The 14,425-nt window shown below is 39.6% G+C and overlaps 1 protein-coding gene across 2 annotated transcripts; it reads right to left on the bottom strand.

The window, feature by feature from the left end:
• Positions 1-1,044: 1,044 nt before the first annotated feature.
• On the bottom strand, positions 1,045-13,388 carry LOC120572344 (60 kDa lysophospholipase-like). 2 transcript variants are annotated; one of them, XM_039821619.1, is made up of 16 exons: positions 13,031-13,388; positions 11,140-11,263; positions 9,543-9,654; positions 9,222-9,347; positions 9,032-9,115; positions 8,277-8,403; positions 8,077-8,189; positions 6,578-6,763; positions 6,249-6,362; positions 6,023-6,142; positions 5,769-5,864; positions 5,203-5,366; positions 3,001-3,087; positions 2,454-2,553; positions 2,315-2,371; positions 1,045-1,375 (listed from the first exon to the last, which is right to left on the bottom strand). In XM_039821619.1, exons 1-16 carry the CDS (start codon positions 13,260-13,262, stop codon positions 1,331-1,333), a joined length of 1,887 nt encoding a protein of 628 aa, XP_039677553.1. In that variant the 5' UTR covers positions 13,263-13,388; the 3' UTR covers positions 1,045-1,330. The 2 variants fall into 2 exon arrangements, with proteins under 2 accessions (XP_039677553.1, XP_039677554.1); XM_039821620.1 differs by having other exon boundaries at positions 1,045-1,372.
• Between the last annotated feature and the right edge of the window lie 1,037 nt (positions 13,389-14,425).

Raw genomic sequence — 14,425 nt, 5'->3', positions numbered from 1 at the left:
GTAAAGCGCTTTGTGATTTATATCTGTGAATTGCGCTCTATAAATAAATTTTACTTACTTACTTACTTACTTACTTACTCTGCTCTAACAGAGGTATTTAAAGTCTCTTCTCTTTCCCTATCTCTGTCTCCCCTGCACCCAATGAGTGTAGGGCAAAAACTCCTCTCTGACTGTCGAGAGTGCCTGGGCAAAACAAAGAGAGAAGAGCGCTTCTTGACAAAAACACTGATATTTATACACAAAAAACATTTACTCCTCCCAACGTTACCAAGTGGGATGCACTTTATGTACTTCCTTGTCCTTGTAAGGTAATGCAGGAAACGCACACAGACAATCGCACAGTAAGAGGAAACCCAATGTGAGCCATACAGCACGTGTGGTGCGCACCGCAGCACGTGTGTCTTCGGGATGCACACACACACACACAGAGCTGTGCGCCCCCACCTAGGCCAATGCTCCCTGTTATCTCTTTCTGGCTGCTTTCTTCCATTCCTTAGAATTTCTCAATGAAAACTCTCTCTGTCATATAATGCAGAAACAGATCAGTATGTAAGCAAAACAGATTAATATGTAAGAAAAAACAGATTAATATGTAAGAAAAAACAGATTAATATGTAATATGTATATTTGTTTTTTTGGGGGGGGGGTTCTCAAAACACACACACACTAAGCAATGATGTAGTTTACTTGTCAAAACACATCCATTTAAGTGATTATATAGTTATTCTGTTGATACTAACAATGTTATATATGTTGTAAAGCAAGGAATAATATGGATTCTGCTATTTCTTTGTTTTTGAGTTTTCAATCCGACCTTCTGGTCAACAACAGGAGTAAGACCACCGAATCACTTTCTCACACACACACACACACACACACACACACACACACACACACACACACACACACACACACACTTTTGCAATACAAAAGTAGGAAAATAACTGCATTGGTAACAACAGGAACAATTTAAAGTCATTTCAATTTTTTTGCACTTCAAAGTCACATTAATCACAAAGGATTAGAATGGGTTAACATTAATGTTATGATCAAGATATAATCAACTTAAAAAAAACAAAAACAAGAGTAGCTATGTTTAACACTGTTTACTCTTAACTGCACTTAAAGCAGTGGTTACACAATGTTCAGTCAATGGGTTTGGAGGGAAACACTGTAAGCAGCGATGGCTTTAATAAGTATTTAAGCATTCAAAGTGAGAGCAAGTCGCAGAAATTCAACAGGACAGTGGACGGTGTGTAGAGGACGGCTTGGGAGGGAAGTGGATTCAAACAGTCATAGGACGATTCCTGTTGGTTAAGGCAGATTCAGCTCACTGTCCTGTCGGGGTGGCTATGGGTTCGATCATTTTGCTCTGCTATGGAGACAAAAAAGACAATATAAACAGGGAGCACTGGGGAGGTGAGAGGTGTTTCAGTGCTATTAACTACAAGTGTGTACAAACAAACACACACTGGTCAGCCAAGTGTAAAGCAGGCTGCACAGGTTTAGCATTCACAGGCATTGGTGGGCAGGCATTAAAAGGTGATTTAACGTAGTTTTGATGAACAACAGAGAGGTCCGAGGCATGCTTATCGTATTATTACTATTAGTACTACTAATTGCTCTTTCGTTCCATACTTTGAATTCTCTTTGCATCATATTGTGTATCGTGTATGTGTTATTTGAAATAAAATATGCACAAGGGCCCCTTGATGATTAGGACTGTCGCAGCAGGGACAACTGAACCCTTTCTGTGCAGAGTTTGAGGTTCTCCCACTGTCTGCGTGGGTTTCCCCCAGGAGCCAGGTGAAGTGGCAGCTCTAAATTGTTTGTAGGTGTGAATGCGTTTGTTGTCTATACATGTGTGTTTTAGTCCTGTGATAGACTGTGACCTATCCTGAGGTGTAGCCTGCCTCTTGTGCAATACATGCTAGGATAAACAAGCAGTTTATAAAATGCATGGATGGATGGATGGATGGATTGATAGATAATAGGCACAAGGGCATGTACAACAAAGAAAAAGGGAGCCAAAGCAGCCATGCTAAATTGGATCTCATGCTTAATATGGGAAATGTATAAAGTGTGAAACACACATTTACTACATCTCATTTACCTCCTCCTAATCATCATCATACTCATTAAATTAACCAAACACTGTCTGCAATTAAACACAACAAAGTGTTATTAGGAGGCAATTATACGCAGAGTATTATTCCAATATGAGTTTTAGAGTAGTGTGCATATTAAGCTAAAGCTGTTGAGTGTTTGAAAGAAATAGAGATATGAAGCAGCTACAATGGAAACTAGTGGTTACCTTGGCTTTCAGTTGGATTAAAAATGCCACCACTTGCTGATTGCCAACAGCCTGGGCCTGTGACAAGTGAAAAAAGGGTTAATGAGACAGGGTTTTCACTTTAATGAATTTTAATAATTGAAGTGTCCCTAGAACTCACCATTTCCATTGCTGCCCGTCCATCATAGCCTGGCTTATTCAGATCAGCTCCGGCAAGACTCCAGATTTCCAGGCCATCCTGGTCAGCGCTGGCTGCCAGGCTGACACACACAAGGACATGACAGAGTTAATACGGCTAAAATCTGTATTATCAACAATCAAATAGCCACTGGCTGAAGGCCAAGTTGTGTAAAGAGACTTTTTCTTAAAGTGGGCCAGCACATCAAAGGAATAAATCAGTAGTGTTGGACCTCAGGACTCTGAATGTTTTCGCTTTATCTTCAGCCATGCTCAATGTACCTTACGAAGGTGTATTTCTGAAACTTTAACTTGGAACCGTCTTGACAAAACCTGTCTGGTATCTCTGGTACATATATAACAGAGGACACTAGAGACATAGAACAGATCCAAAGCTATGCTGCCAGGGAGCATTCCTACAGTTTGTGTGACAGTGTGACAACTGGTTGAGCTTGAGTCAGCTATGTAGTTTGGGTCACTGCGATGATGGCTGAGCAACCGATACATTTGGGACTTTTTGTGTGTCTCACCTGCACAGTTCGTTTCCCGCTTCATCCAACTCATCTTTGGAGAAGTGGGCTCCAGTCTTTCTCAGCAGCTTCACAACCTCCTTGTTCCTACATTATTTAGAGGACATATATACATATACATACTTATTACTATATGTAATACATAAATATTACTAGCATATCATTCAGTTAAAAACAGCTGATACCAGTGTTGGGAGTAACGGCGTTTAAGTATAACGGGGTTACTAACAGCGTTATTATTTCAGTAAAGGAGTAATCTAATGAATTACTTTTCCCCTCGTTGCAACGCGGTTATCGTTACTGAGAATGTAAAGTGGCGCGTTAATACAATTTGGTTAAATGAAGCGCGAGGTGTCAGGCTTTGGCTACACATCAGCTGCCTGGAGAGAGCAGGGGGGTGAATGATGACACCGTTGCAAATGCGATGATGATTGGCTGGGTGGGCGGATGCCCTGCTCACGCTGTCTCACTGCTGCACGCTCTGACTACCACTAAACACAAGACAGCGACAATAGCGACGAGTCAGGGAAATTCAAAGGTAGCGTTCTCGAACTGGAAGTACCGGCACTACTTCTCCCTCATTGAAATTAAAGACAAGAATGTTTATGTAACATGCACGCTATGCCCAGGAAAAAAAAGACTTTATTCACGTCTGCCTCAAGCAACTCGAATCTTATGAAGCCCCTCACATCAACACATGCTAACACGACACTTGTTGCTGCTGCTAACCCAAGCCCAAATGCAGCTAGCGTGAGCTTCAGGAAGGAGACGGAGTCACTATGTTAAAACCTCTTATATACTGTCTATGGTTAAAACAAGCTACGCTTGATTTTTCGGGTCAGCAACATCTTTGACGTTAAAGATGTTATAGACATAATAGCGATATAGAACATAAAAAATAACGTCAGTTACTTTGCTGAGTAACTAATTACTTTTACAATGTGGTAACTGAGTTACTAACTCAATTACTTTTTGGGAGAAGTAATTTGTGACTGTAACTAATTTCTTTTTTAAAGTAAGATGACCAACACTGGCTGATACTAAAAGCATCACTAATAAAGCCTGTTAAAAGGATAACTTAGATATAATTTTGTTTTTAATTTAATGCCCTTTGACTTTCAGAGCCAGTGTGGCAGTGATTGTAATTTGGCATGTAAGAACAAGTTCTTTTTTCCCTGCAATGAACCACCCACGCACAAGTCACCTGCAGTGACACTTGGTGACAGGAATTTCTTTTAAATGTAACAAAAGAGTTTATAAATAAGAGCTGAGCTTGCTATGTAATAAAGGTAAGTTACCTAAGAGTTCAAATTGATGCTTAAGTGTAGTTAGGTATGTAGAGGCCCAGCCAATGAAACTATTCAAAAGTGAAACTGGGAGCAGGTTGGTAGGAATGGTTCAGAGGACACTCCCCATAGTTGTTCCTTAACCCTGCTTTCTCTATGCTTTCTGCCAGTCCTTATATGGGCATCAGCCTGTAGTGCACTGTAAAATGTCAGTGACATTCAAAGTGTGGAGACATGGTGACATCCTGACTGCTCAAACTCAAAACTCCAGTTCTAATTACTTAAGAGTCATTTCATGAAATACATTCAGAAAGGGCAAAGTGAGCGGAGGTGTGTAGCACAGGAAGTGTTAACGGCAGGTGTTAGCGCTCCAATGCATCCCTCTATCATCACAAAGAAAACAAGTCCTTACAGCCATTTGGCTCAGCTTTGACAAATACAGCGTTTTCACCCTGAGGCTCAGCATAGCTCTAAACCTGAAAAGCGTGGCTTTTCCCTCACAGACATTTACAGCAATGTCAACGAATGACAAAAAAAAAAAAGCTTTGGTTAAAATAAACACTGTCTAAATTGTGAGATGACAATTAGCCTAATTAATTTATAATTATTGCCTGGTGTCTAAACTTCATTACGAGTTGCTCCCCTAGACTCAACCCCCCTCTGACAGACGCTGCTCCATTCCTGTTATTTAGGCAGAACCAAATCCTCTACTGTTCCTTGCAGCAGTTCATTTAATGAAGTCACCTCTATAGCATCTATTAACAACATATTTTGAGGCAACACTTAATGGTTGCTAATGTCCAAATGCAGGATTTTAAATGTTGTGTTTGGAACTTCATAAATGACAGTATTACTTTAACAGACAGATAAAAACAAACACACCAGGCCTTACTGTTTGAAAAGAGGTGATTCTTACCTGAAGCGTACAGCGTTGCTTAGGGGTGTGTCCCCATAGCGATCTTTAGCATAGACTGTAGCTCCATTAAGCAGTAGGTACTCCACCAGTTTAAGGTTGCCGTCAGAGGCGGCAACATGTAGGGGTGTACGTCCATCATAGTCACCCAGAGAAAAGTAACTGCCCTGTGCCAAAGACAAACATGAAAACATCGGTGTACTTCACTTGGTGGATAGAGGATAGGTCTGGTGATATTCTGTATTTTTCTTATTGTCAACAAATCTGAAACAAAATGGAAAGACCAACAATAAAGTAATAAGTATTATCTGTGAGGCCAAAGCTTTTTCCTACTGTTGCCAGCCTTATTCTTAACAGTGCAATTTCTGTAACCTTCTGTATAACTGTTGAGCAGCACATGTAGAACAGAGGCAACAAATAAATAAGTAGGAGGATAAACGAAAATCAAAGTGAATAAAAGAAATAATCCTTATCGACAAAGTTCAGTTATTACATTGTTTGACAAACAATTAAAAGCTGGTAATGGTTATCAACTGTCCATGCGTAGTTGAAATCGTAGGGTTGCTCACCATTTCCTTTAGGGCTTCCAAGGCCTCTATGTCTCCGTTCTTAGTTGCAGCACATGCCAGTGTGGGAGTCAGGGCATCACGGATGGCTTCCAGCTCCTGTTCACACCACAGACTTTAAATCAGAAAACTTTCAAATAAAGATCTTTTTCCTTACTTTAAAAATGTGTTTTTTTTTGGAAATCCTAACAGCCGTTTGTTTGGTGAAGTGATAGGTAGTCACACTACTGAAGTCTGTGTATGGGCGGTGCCCTCACCTCCTTGCAGCTGATGCTAAGAGACTTGGCGATGACCTTGATGAAATGGCTGTCTCTCAGACACAGCTTGGCTCCTGCTATGTCGGGACTCATCTCACCTCGCAGGTTCTGAGACATCATCTGGAACACGCACACAAACATACCCGAGCTTCACTCTTTTTCTGATTATTATTATTATTATACATCTCTGTTAAAAGCAATATTATTTTTGAAACTAGGCACTGACCTTTTTCTTCTCATCAAGACTTGTGTTTTTCTTGGCCAATACGTAGGACAGCTTTGAAAGGGCCGCCTCTGGAGTCATGTCACTGCCAGCTAACAGCCCTGCATCCTCCAATTCCTAAGAACTCATAGTCATAGGTATAGGTTTATACAGTATGTGTATATATATATATATATATATATATATATATATATATATATATATATATATATATATATATATATACACACATATATTCTTATTGTTATTTTTCTTTTCTTTATTCTCACAACTGGACACTCTGTCACAAAATGTAGTAACAATGGGTCAGTATTGAGTAATAGGTGACATGCCTGGCCAGTCTTGTAAGCTTCAGACACGCGCCCTCTCAGACACTGGGTGCAGTTCATGATGATGACACCAGAGTCGGTAGCCTTCTTCAGCACATCCAACAGGTCGGGTCGGTTATCGGGGGCATTTCCACTGCCGTAGGTCTCCATGACCACACCCTCCATGGGCGACTGCAGGAAAGCCCTTACCTGGACACAGAGATGCCAAGGATTCACATTACAAACTCCCATGATTTATGGCCAACTGAACTGGCTTCTTAACTGTGAACAATCAATTTGAGGAATTAGTATTCCATGGTATTTTTCCTGCGGCGCCTTTCACACCAATCCACTCTCTTAAAAATCTGGTGACATCTATGGAACCAGTATCTCAGTCGCTGGTTGGCTAGCAGGGAGGCCCTATACCACATCATTAGCCATGGCATATGACTACAATGGCAGAAATGGCAGGAAGGAGAGCAATTAATTTAAAAGGTGCTAGCAAGCATAAAGTCACTTGGCAAGACCAGAGCAGTAACCATTACATGTCAGAAGAAGGTGACATTAAAAGTGCCAGGTTCGGTCAGTATTTTATGGATGTGAATACATTTTTAATAAATTTAAATTTTTTTGACGCAGATTACAAATGAAGCTCTTATATAGCAGAGACAGGGGCACACAAGAGCCTGGTGCCTAATCAACACAGTGCCTCATAAAGGCAGTTAAAGCCTGTAAGAATGTCTTGATAGCCAAGCTGGGCAGCGGGAGCAGATTGAGACAGTAAAGTTACTCTCCCAGCAGCCTCTGCATGGGGAGCTGCAGCTAAATGTTACAGTATCTACGCCATGGGGATTGCTCATGGCCCATAACTCCTTCTCATCTTTCTCTGGCTGAGCTTTGATGGCAGTTTACATGACCAGGAAGGTAACGGAATATGGGTAATAACACAATTAAATTAAAATTAACTATGTTTTACTGCAGTTAGACAAAACAACCATTTTGAGCAGTTAGTTATCTTTACAGAACACAATTTTAATCAATTTGAATACAGTTTAAAACTAATAATTTATTTTTTCTTCCTTTTTTTTTAATTGCAGCATGCTGGTCAAATTTTTAAATCTACTCCTTTCATAATTTGACTATATCATATGGTGTTGATTTGAATTTGTTGTGTTATTACCCATAAATAAAGAAAAAACGTCAGTTTATATTCTTAACATAAGGTGAATTGTAATATTATGCAAACAAATTATATAGCAGTTAATAATTGATCTGTAATGTGATTCTTTTGTCTGGAGTGTGTACCACAAACAGTCTGGACATATCAGTCAAGAAGCAATACATCAAACTATGAGCAGCTGAATAATTCCAGCCTCCCAAAAAAAATAAAAAACAACACATACTAATTATTCTGTTGGGTGTCATAGCAACCAAAGACCAAGGACGACAAGTGCCCTCTAGACAGGTGGCTGTGACAGACAGAGTAAACACCTTTGGTCCAGTGTGGGGGCTGAGCGACTTACAGTATCAGTGGTGATCCCTGGGAACAGCCTGAGCAGGCCCACGTTCCTGTTCATCTCAGGGCTGACTTGAAACTTTGCTGTGGTGCTTGGCCTCAACACCGTATCCCAGTTGACTTAATGAAAAGATGGAGAAAACAGATTAGGAAAAATGACATTTATTTTTCACATGAAGACAGAGCCATTACACCACACTGGCTTACTTGTAACGTCCACTTCAGTAGTGGCCAAAGGGGTCATGTTAGGAGAGGCGAATGCATTGAAACTCCCACTATCCACCTTGGTCGTACGATTCCCTCTATAGAGTTTGTCGTAAAAGTACAGGCACACCTGGATAGAGGCAAATACATATTTAATGGACAACATTTGCTTTACTACAAAGACAACATAATTTGAACATTGCATATACTCAACATATACATGGAAACCTGTGACCACAGTCTAAAGTTGGCATCCTTTTTATTAAAACTCACTAGTCAGATAAAACATATTAGTCTGTTTAGTACAGCCCCTCAATGCAGTTAAATTAAAGTCAATGGACAACATTTTGACTGCACTTCAGTTGTAGATAGATAGACATAGATAACACTTTCTGTGTTCTTCCTGTTCTGGTAGCTGTTCAGTATTGCGAAACGCTGTCATTAGAAAGCATTAGCAAGTCGTTAAGGAGAGCTTTTGTTTCCTTTTGCACGTCAATAGTGTGTCGACACCAGTCTTTGCCGAACACACTGTATTTTCTCAACATGACAAATATATAGGGTTATCATATTACAGGATCATGACTTATTTTCATTTATCAATTAATTTATTGATAATTTATTAATTTCTCTCCTACATTCACAGACAAAGCAATTTTTATTTTTCCCCTCTTTGAGGCTGCCAAATTAAAATTAAAAGTCTCTAATAATCTAATATCATGTAGGTGAGTAGCATTTATGTTCCATCTCCATTTCTTTACCTCAGGAATGACAAACTGGCCAGCAATCAGCAGCGCCCCCAGAAGGTTGTCTATGCCATCATTCCTCAACTCATAGATCGGCACCTGAAGACAGAATATGTCTTGTTCTTAAGAGGGCAGTAAATACTTAAAATGCTCACATTGTTTTTTTGTTGTTGTTTGTTGGACCCTTGAGGACAGCAGCTCTTACCTGTGATCCAGTGATAATGACTGGTTTGCCCAAATGTTCACACATGAAGGACAGGGCAGAGGCTGTGTAAGCCATAGTGTCTGTGCCATGGAGGATCACAAAACCATCATAGCTTTCATAGTTTTTCTAAACAAGAAAAAAAGACCACATAGTGTGAATAATTTAAATGGCAGCTTAAATATAATTTTCTACCATACTGTATGTTGTATTTCATGAGCAATATGAATATTATAGGATTGATTAATTAAATTATGAGGCGTTTATTTAGAAACAGAGTCAATGAAAAACCTAACAAATGAAAATAGATCCAGCAGCAAGTACCTCAATGTCCTTTCCGATTTTAGCCCAGTCTTCTGGGGTCATATTAGAGGAGTCCAGCAGAGGGTCGTACTCTAAAAAAGTGTAGACTATCCTCTTTTCGATTTTACTCACCCTGGAAGAGAGAGCGGTTTATCTATGAGTTTATGTCGTTATACAGTACAGGCCAAAAGTTTGGACACACCTTCTCATTCAAAGCGTTTCCTTTTTATTTTCATGACTATTTACATTGTAGATTCTCACTGAAGGCATCAAAACTATGAATGAACACATTTTAGATTCTTCATAGCCACCCTTTGCTTTTTTATTAATAAGGGAAAAACTTCCACTAATTAACCCTGACAAAGCACACCTGTGAAGGTAAAACCATTTCAGGTGACTACCTCATGAAGCTCATTGAGAGAACACCAAGGGTTTGCAGAGTTATCAAAAAAGCAAAGGGTAGCTACTTTGAAGAATCTAAAATATAAGACATGTTTTCAGTTATTTCACACTTTTTTGTTAAGTACATAATTCCATTTGTGTTCATTCATAGTTCTGATGCCTTCAGTGAGAATCTACAATTTAAATAGTCAGGAAAATAAAGAAGGACATTGAATGAGAAGGTGTGTCCAAATAAACCAGTGGTTTAGTTTTTGCAAGCAAAGACGTTCACTACAAAACACATAAAGAACGCATGGTTAAACAAAAGATTATTATCTTCACTGTGACTCGTTTAACAAAGTTGGATCAAGTTCTGGTTAAATTTGAGAAGTGAGTTTAAAGAAGGAAAGGGGAACCCTAAAAACCGACTTTGCGATGCGAGACAAAGTCTATTTAGCCGGGCCTTCTGTCTCAGCAGTGGGGTGCCAAAACACAGAGGGAGAATTTTGGAAGTGTAAAAGGGAGGGGCATGGTTGGCACTGTTAAAGAGAGCAGAACTTTAAAATGTGCCATTTTTCGTTTCCACAATAAAGACTTAATGTTCTGTGGAGCTTTGCCACCCTGTATTGTAAATAAAGGCAAAGCTGAGGGACATTATGTGGTTGATGCGATATATGTTGAGGATTCTTCAGAAAGTAATTTCAGGTTAGGGCGAATGTTTATTTTTCATTCCAATTACAAGGAAGAGAGCTTTCCATGTATACATATTAATGTCGCCTCTAAGTGGAGTTTAACTCAGGCGTCCCACGGCCCCCACATGCAACATCTAATTTTTTTTTATATATGCTTGTCTAGCCATGGGCATTACACTTTCGTTTTATAACCTATAATTAAAACCAACAGGTAAGCATAGTTTTTTTTTTTTTATTAAACCACAGGTTTTATTAAAACCTGTGGTTACTCACAGCTGATGTAGCCAGCGCATTTATTCACAAAAACAGTGAAAAGTCAGATCTCCTTTACTAGGTGTCCTACATCACTTTTTAATGGACACCCTGCAGCCAATCCGAATCGAGTATTCACCCAGACTATGGTATACATACAATGAGAACATGAACCATCACACTTCATAGACAAGAGCACAGGAGTGGGAAGAGCAGAGCATATATTGTTGTAATTCTAAATAAAGTTATAGCTATGTTCTGACTGAGCAGGGAGGAATTCTGGGTGCACTTACGGCAAGACCAGGGTCTTATCTCCATAGTGCTCAACCAGATGGGTCTTCTCGGCATAGTCCTTATCGTAGAACATGGGCAACTTGCGTAGGTTCTTCACAAATGCATTGGGTTCTGGGACAAGCCCTGTGGGTTACAGAAATAGAAAAAAGGATATATTGTAACATTTCATAGCTTGCTCTCTGTGGGATTACTGTTAATCAGTAACAGTAAAAGAGAATAGTACAGGGGATTTAAAATCATCTCAACACCAAACATCAGTCTCATACTACGCCCTAGTGGTAAATGTAAGAAATTACACTTGCAGGGGCTGAAATCATTTATAAGACTCATAACTAAAGGGGATTCGCTTTATTTATTATTCTTAGGAACCTTAAAGCACACAGTCTATAAATGGTTCAAAGTAGAGTCAACTCATGTTTCAGGAACTGGGACATAGCCTTGGTTTGGTTGTGTGGCAAAAAAAAGACCCTGGCTAGAAACAGAACAAATGTGGAGAGACAGCGAGTGTTTTTATTACTGACACTGGCAGTCGAGTGGCACCATAGTGGCAATCTGTCTGCATTTGAGAAACGCTGCCTCGATTCACTAATTTACTGGGAAAACCCACAGGAGTGGGTGCATGGTTTGTTGTCACAACAGGTCAGCTGCTGTTAGTCCATTTTAGGAGTTGTGTTGAGCTTAACTTCTTTAGGTTTTCATTAATTTTATTTACTTACTTTTATTTATTTACTTACCACCAATGAGGTTATGATTTCACCTGTTTTGAAATAAAAAAAAGTAATAAAAATACACTCTTTACTAACACTTAGGTTTATAGTCATTTATATCAGCTACAATAATAAATAAAAAAAACTAATCATCGGTTTTATTTTCTATTTAAAAAAAAACATGTGGGCTACTTAATAAATTCTAAATAATAATCCTGTTTAAACATTTTTAGTTAGAAACCTGTTAGTTTTTCACTTTTTCATTCCATCTAAGCAGCAGCTGAGTAGTCTGGCTTGCCGGACGTAAAGTGCTGCTATAAAGCCTGACATCTCTCACAGCTACACCCATTACTCGCCTCCTAGTACTATTAAGAGTAAAAGCCAGGAGATCACTGTGGATGAATGGGTCATATCCTGTGAGAAACCTATTTTTAAACTTAGCTGACTTATTATTTTCACAGTTTGGTTAGGTTTAGGCAACACAACTGAGTGCTAATGGAATTGTTGAGTAATACACCAAATCAATCTAATTAATCAAAGCTACTGACTGCTGACATCTATACTTTTATACAAGAGCAGAGTGACTCTTGACACTATCAACTGTGGAACTCCTGTAGCAGCTTGATGGAAATATAAATAAAATGAATGAAAAACAAAAAGTAGAGCTTTATAAAAATCATAAAACCAACTTACAACAGATGACTTGTCATGACAAACAAATAATGCGCGCTAGTCTCCAGTAGATTTTCCCAGGAAATTTGGGACAAATTGCCACTGTGGTGCTGCTCAGCTCGGCAGATCGGCGGGGGCCGAACAAGTGCCACTCGCTTGCCACTGTCCAGAAACCTGCCACTCACTTTCTACTGCAGTGCCACTTGCTTGTCAATGTCCTGACATCTAAGAGTGATTCATCTCCAAGCCATTTCATTTAGATTCAGAGGCAAATCTTCAACAACAATAACATTTTATTATAGCACTGTCAAAACAACAAACACCTTTAGGTATACTACATAGTATGTTTAAGCTTGTAGTTGGCCCAACTATTTCAGGATGCACTCGCATGATGTTTGCCTCATGCTCGCAGTAACATGAGAACAACATGTGTAGCTTCCACACTGTAGTTGCCCCAGAGCACAGGACAGAGAAAATACAAAACAGTGAGTTCCATTTTAGCCATAGCTACCTGAAGGTGATTCAGTCATCCCGATGGTTCCTCCGGTGTTGATAACCAGGACTCGCGTCTCGTTACATGAAGTCACCGACTCAGTGCACTCTGTCGAGGTGCAGCTCGTTAACATTCTCCTTCGGCATGGATGCAGCGGAATCGTTCCGGCAGGACTAACACCTGTCGAATCGAGTGTAGGCTGTGACAAAGCCCGGGAAAGGCATGTCATGTTGTTGCTGGAATCCGCCATGATGACTTACAAGTGAGCTCGGTGATGCCCCTTAAAAAGCGCTTGTTGCTAGTGACTAAAGTGGTCTTCAAGTGCTGCAACGCTGAAAGAAAGTAGCCTACCGTTTCTTCTGGCTTTTATGCAAAACTGCAGCTTCCATCTTCATCATGTGATGTATTTAAACAGAGGGCTGTACCATCGTTTTGATTTATACACTTGTAGCCTACAGTACTTGAGTCTTCCTTATCTAGCACCCCTCCTATCTATTATTTTGCACTTGAAACGCCAATGGACAGCATCCACTCTGACGTCAGTGATTTGGGGGGTGGTTTCAAAGGCAACAAACTTGAAGGAAGGCACAGTGTCAGTGGTGTCAACTTCTCTGTACTACACATGTTGTTACAATAAAACAGCAGAATATGTTTTTAATAATTTGTTTTAAATAATATTAAGCTATATGTGAATAATATTTACTGCAGAAGAATACTGCAAATTTGCATGTAACAGCTAAAATCCTTAAATAAAGTAGGTCTAGTGTACCTCACATACCTGTCAAGTTTTGGATTTGAAAATAAGGGAAATTTTCCGGCGCCACCGCGAGCAGTCCCACCACCCCAACCAAGCTCCAGTACCCCTTACATTTTAAGACAGGTGTACAAGAAAGCTAAAATCACCACTTGATGCAGAATGCTGAAAACATTTACAATTTATAACATTGCTTGTCTTTACATTTTATTTTCATTCCACACGTTCTTTTCATTTCATATTGCTTTTCTTTTACAGTTTTTCTTTTCATTTCACATAACGTTTCTTTACTCTTTTAGTGAGTTATTGTACAAATTTGTTGCAGACTTTGCATTCTTTAAGACTGTTTTGTAAGGAGTGTATTTGTGGGCTGGGCCAGAGTGGTTAATTTTACATGAGAGTAGAGCGCAGACAGTTCTGTGGTCTAACGTCATTCTCTGTAACAATCTTTCGTACCATGCTAAACACCCTTTCTGAACTTGCATTGCTATGGGGAATGCATAGTAAAGCCTTCATAAGTTTTGGCAGCGCACCGTCTCTGTCGTAGCGTCCATCATCCGTTTTTCTGTTTTTTTTTTTTTTTTTTTTTTCTTTTCCGCGTTGTCACTCATCATCTGACCTCACACACTAGCCTCGCGACAACTGCCACCTACAGTTCC

The sequence above is a fragment of the Perca fluviatilis genome, chromosome 14 (assembly GCF_010015445.1).
Source record: "Perca fluviatilis chromosome 14, GENO_Pfluv_1.0, whole genome shotgun sequence".
NCBI lineage: Eukaryota > Metazoa > Chordata > Actinopteri > Perciformes > Percidae > Perca > Perca fluviatilis.
This window is presented reverse-complemented; position numbering and strand designations above follow the sequence as displayed.

Bases quoted from the DNA above. Each gene is read 5' to 3' on its own strand.
- LOC120572344 (XM_039821619.1), bottom strand. From the start codon at position 13,262: ATGGCGGATTCCAGCAACAACATGACATGCCTTTCCCGGGCTTTGTCA. The intron at 8,404-9,031 runs GTAAAGAAATGG...GCCTCTATCCAG, and splicing joins GCCAGTTTGTCATTCCTGAG to GTGTGCCTGTACTTTTACGA. The intron at 8,190-8,276 runs GTAAGCCAGTGT...CTTTTCATTAAG, and splicing joins TACTGAAGTGGACGTTACAA to TCAACTGGGATACGGTGTTG.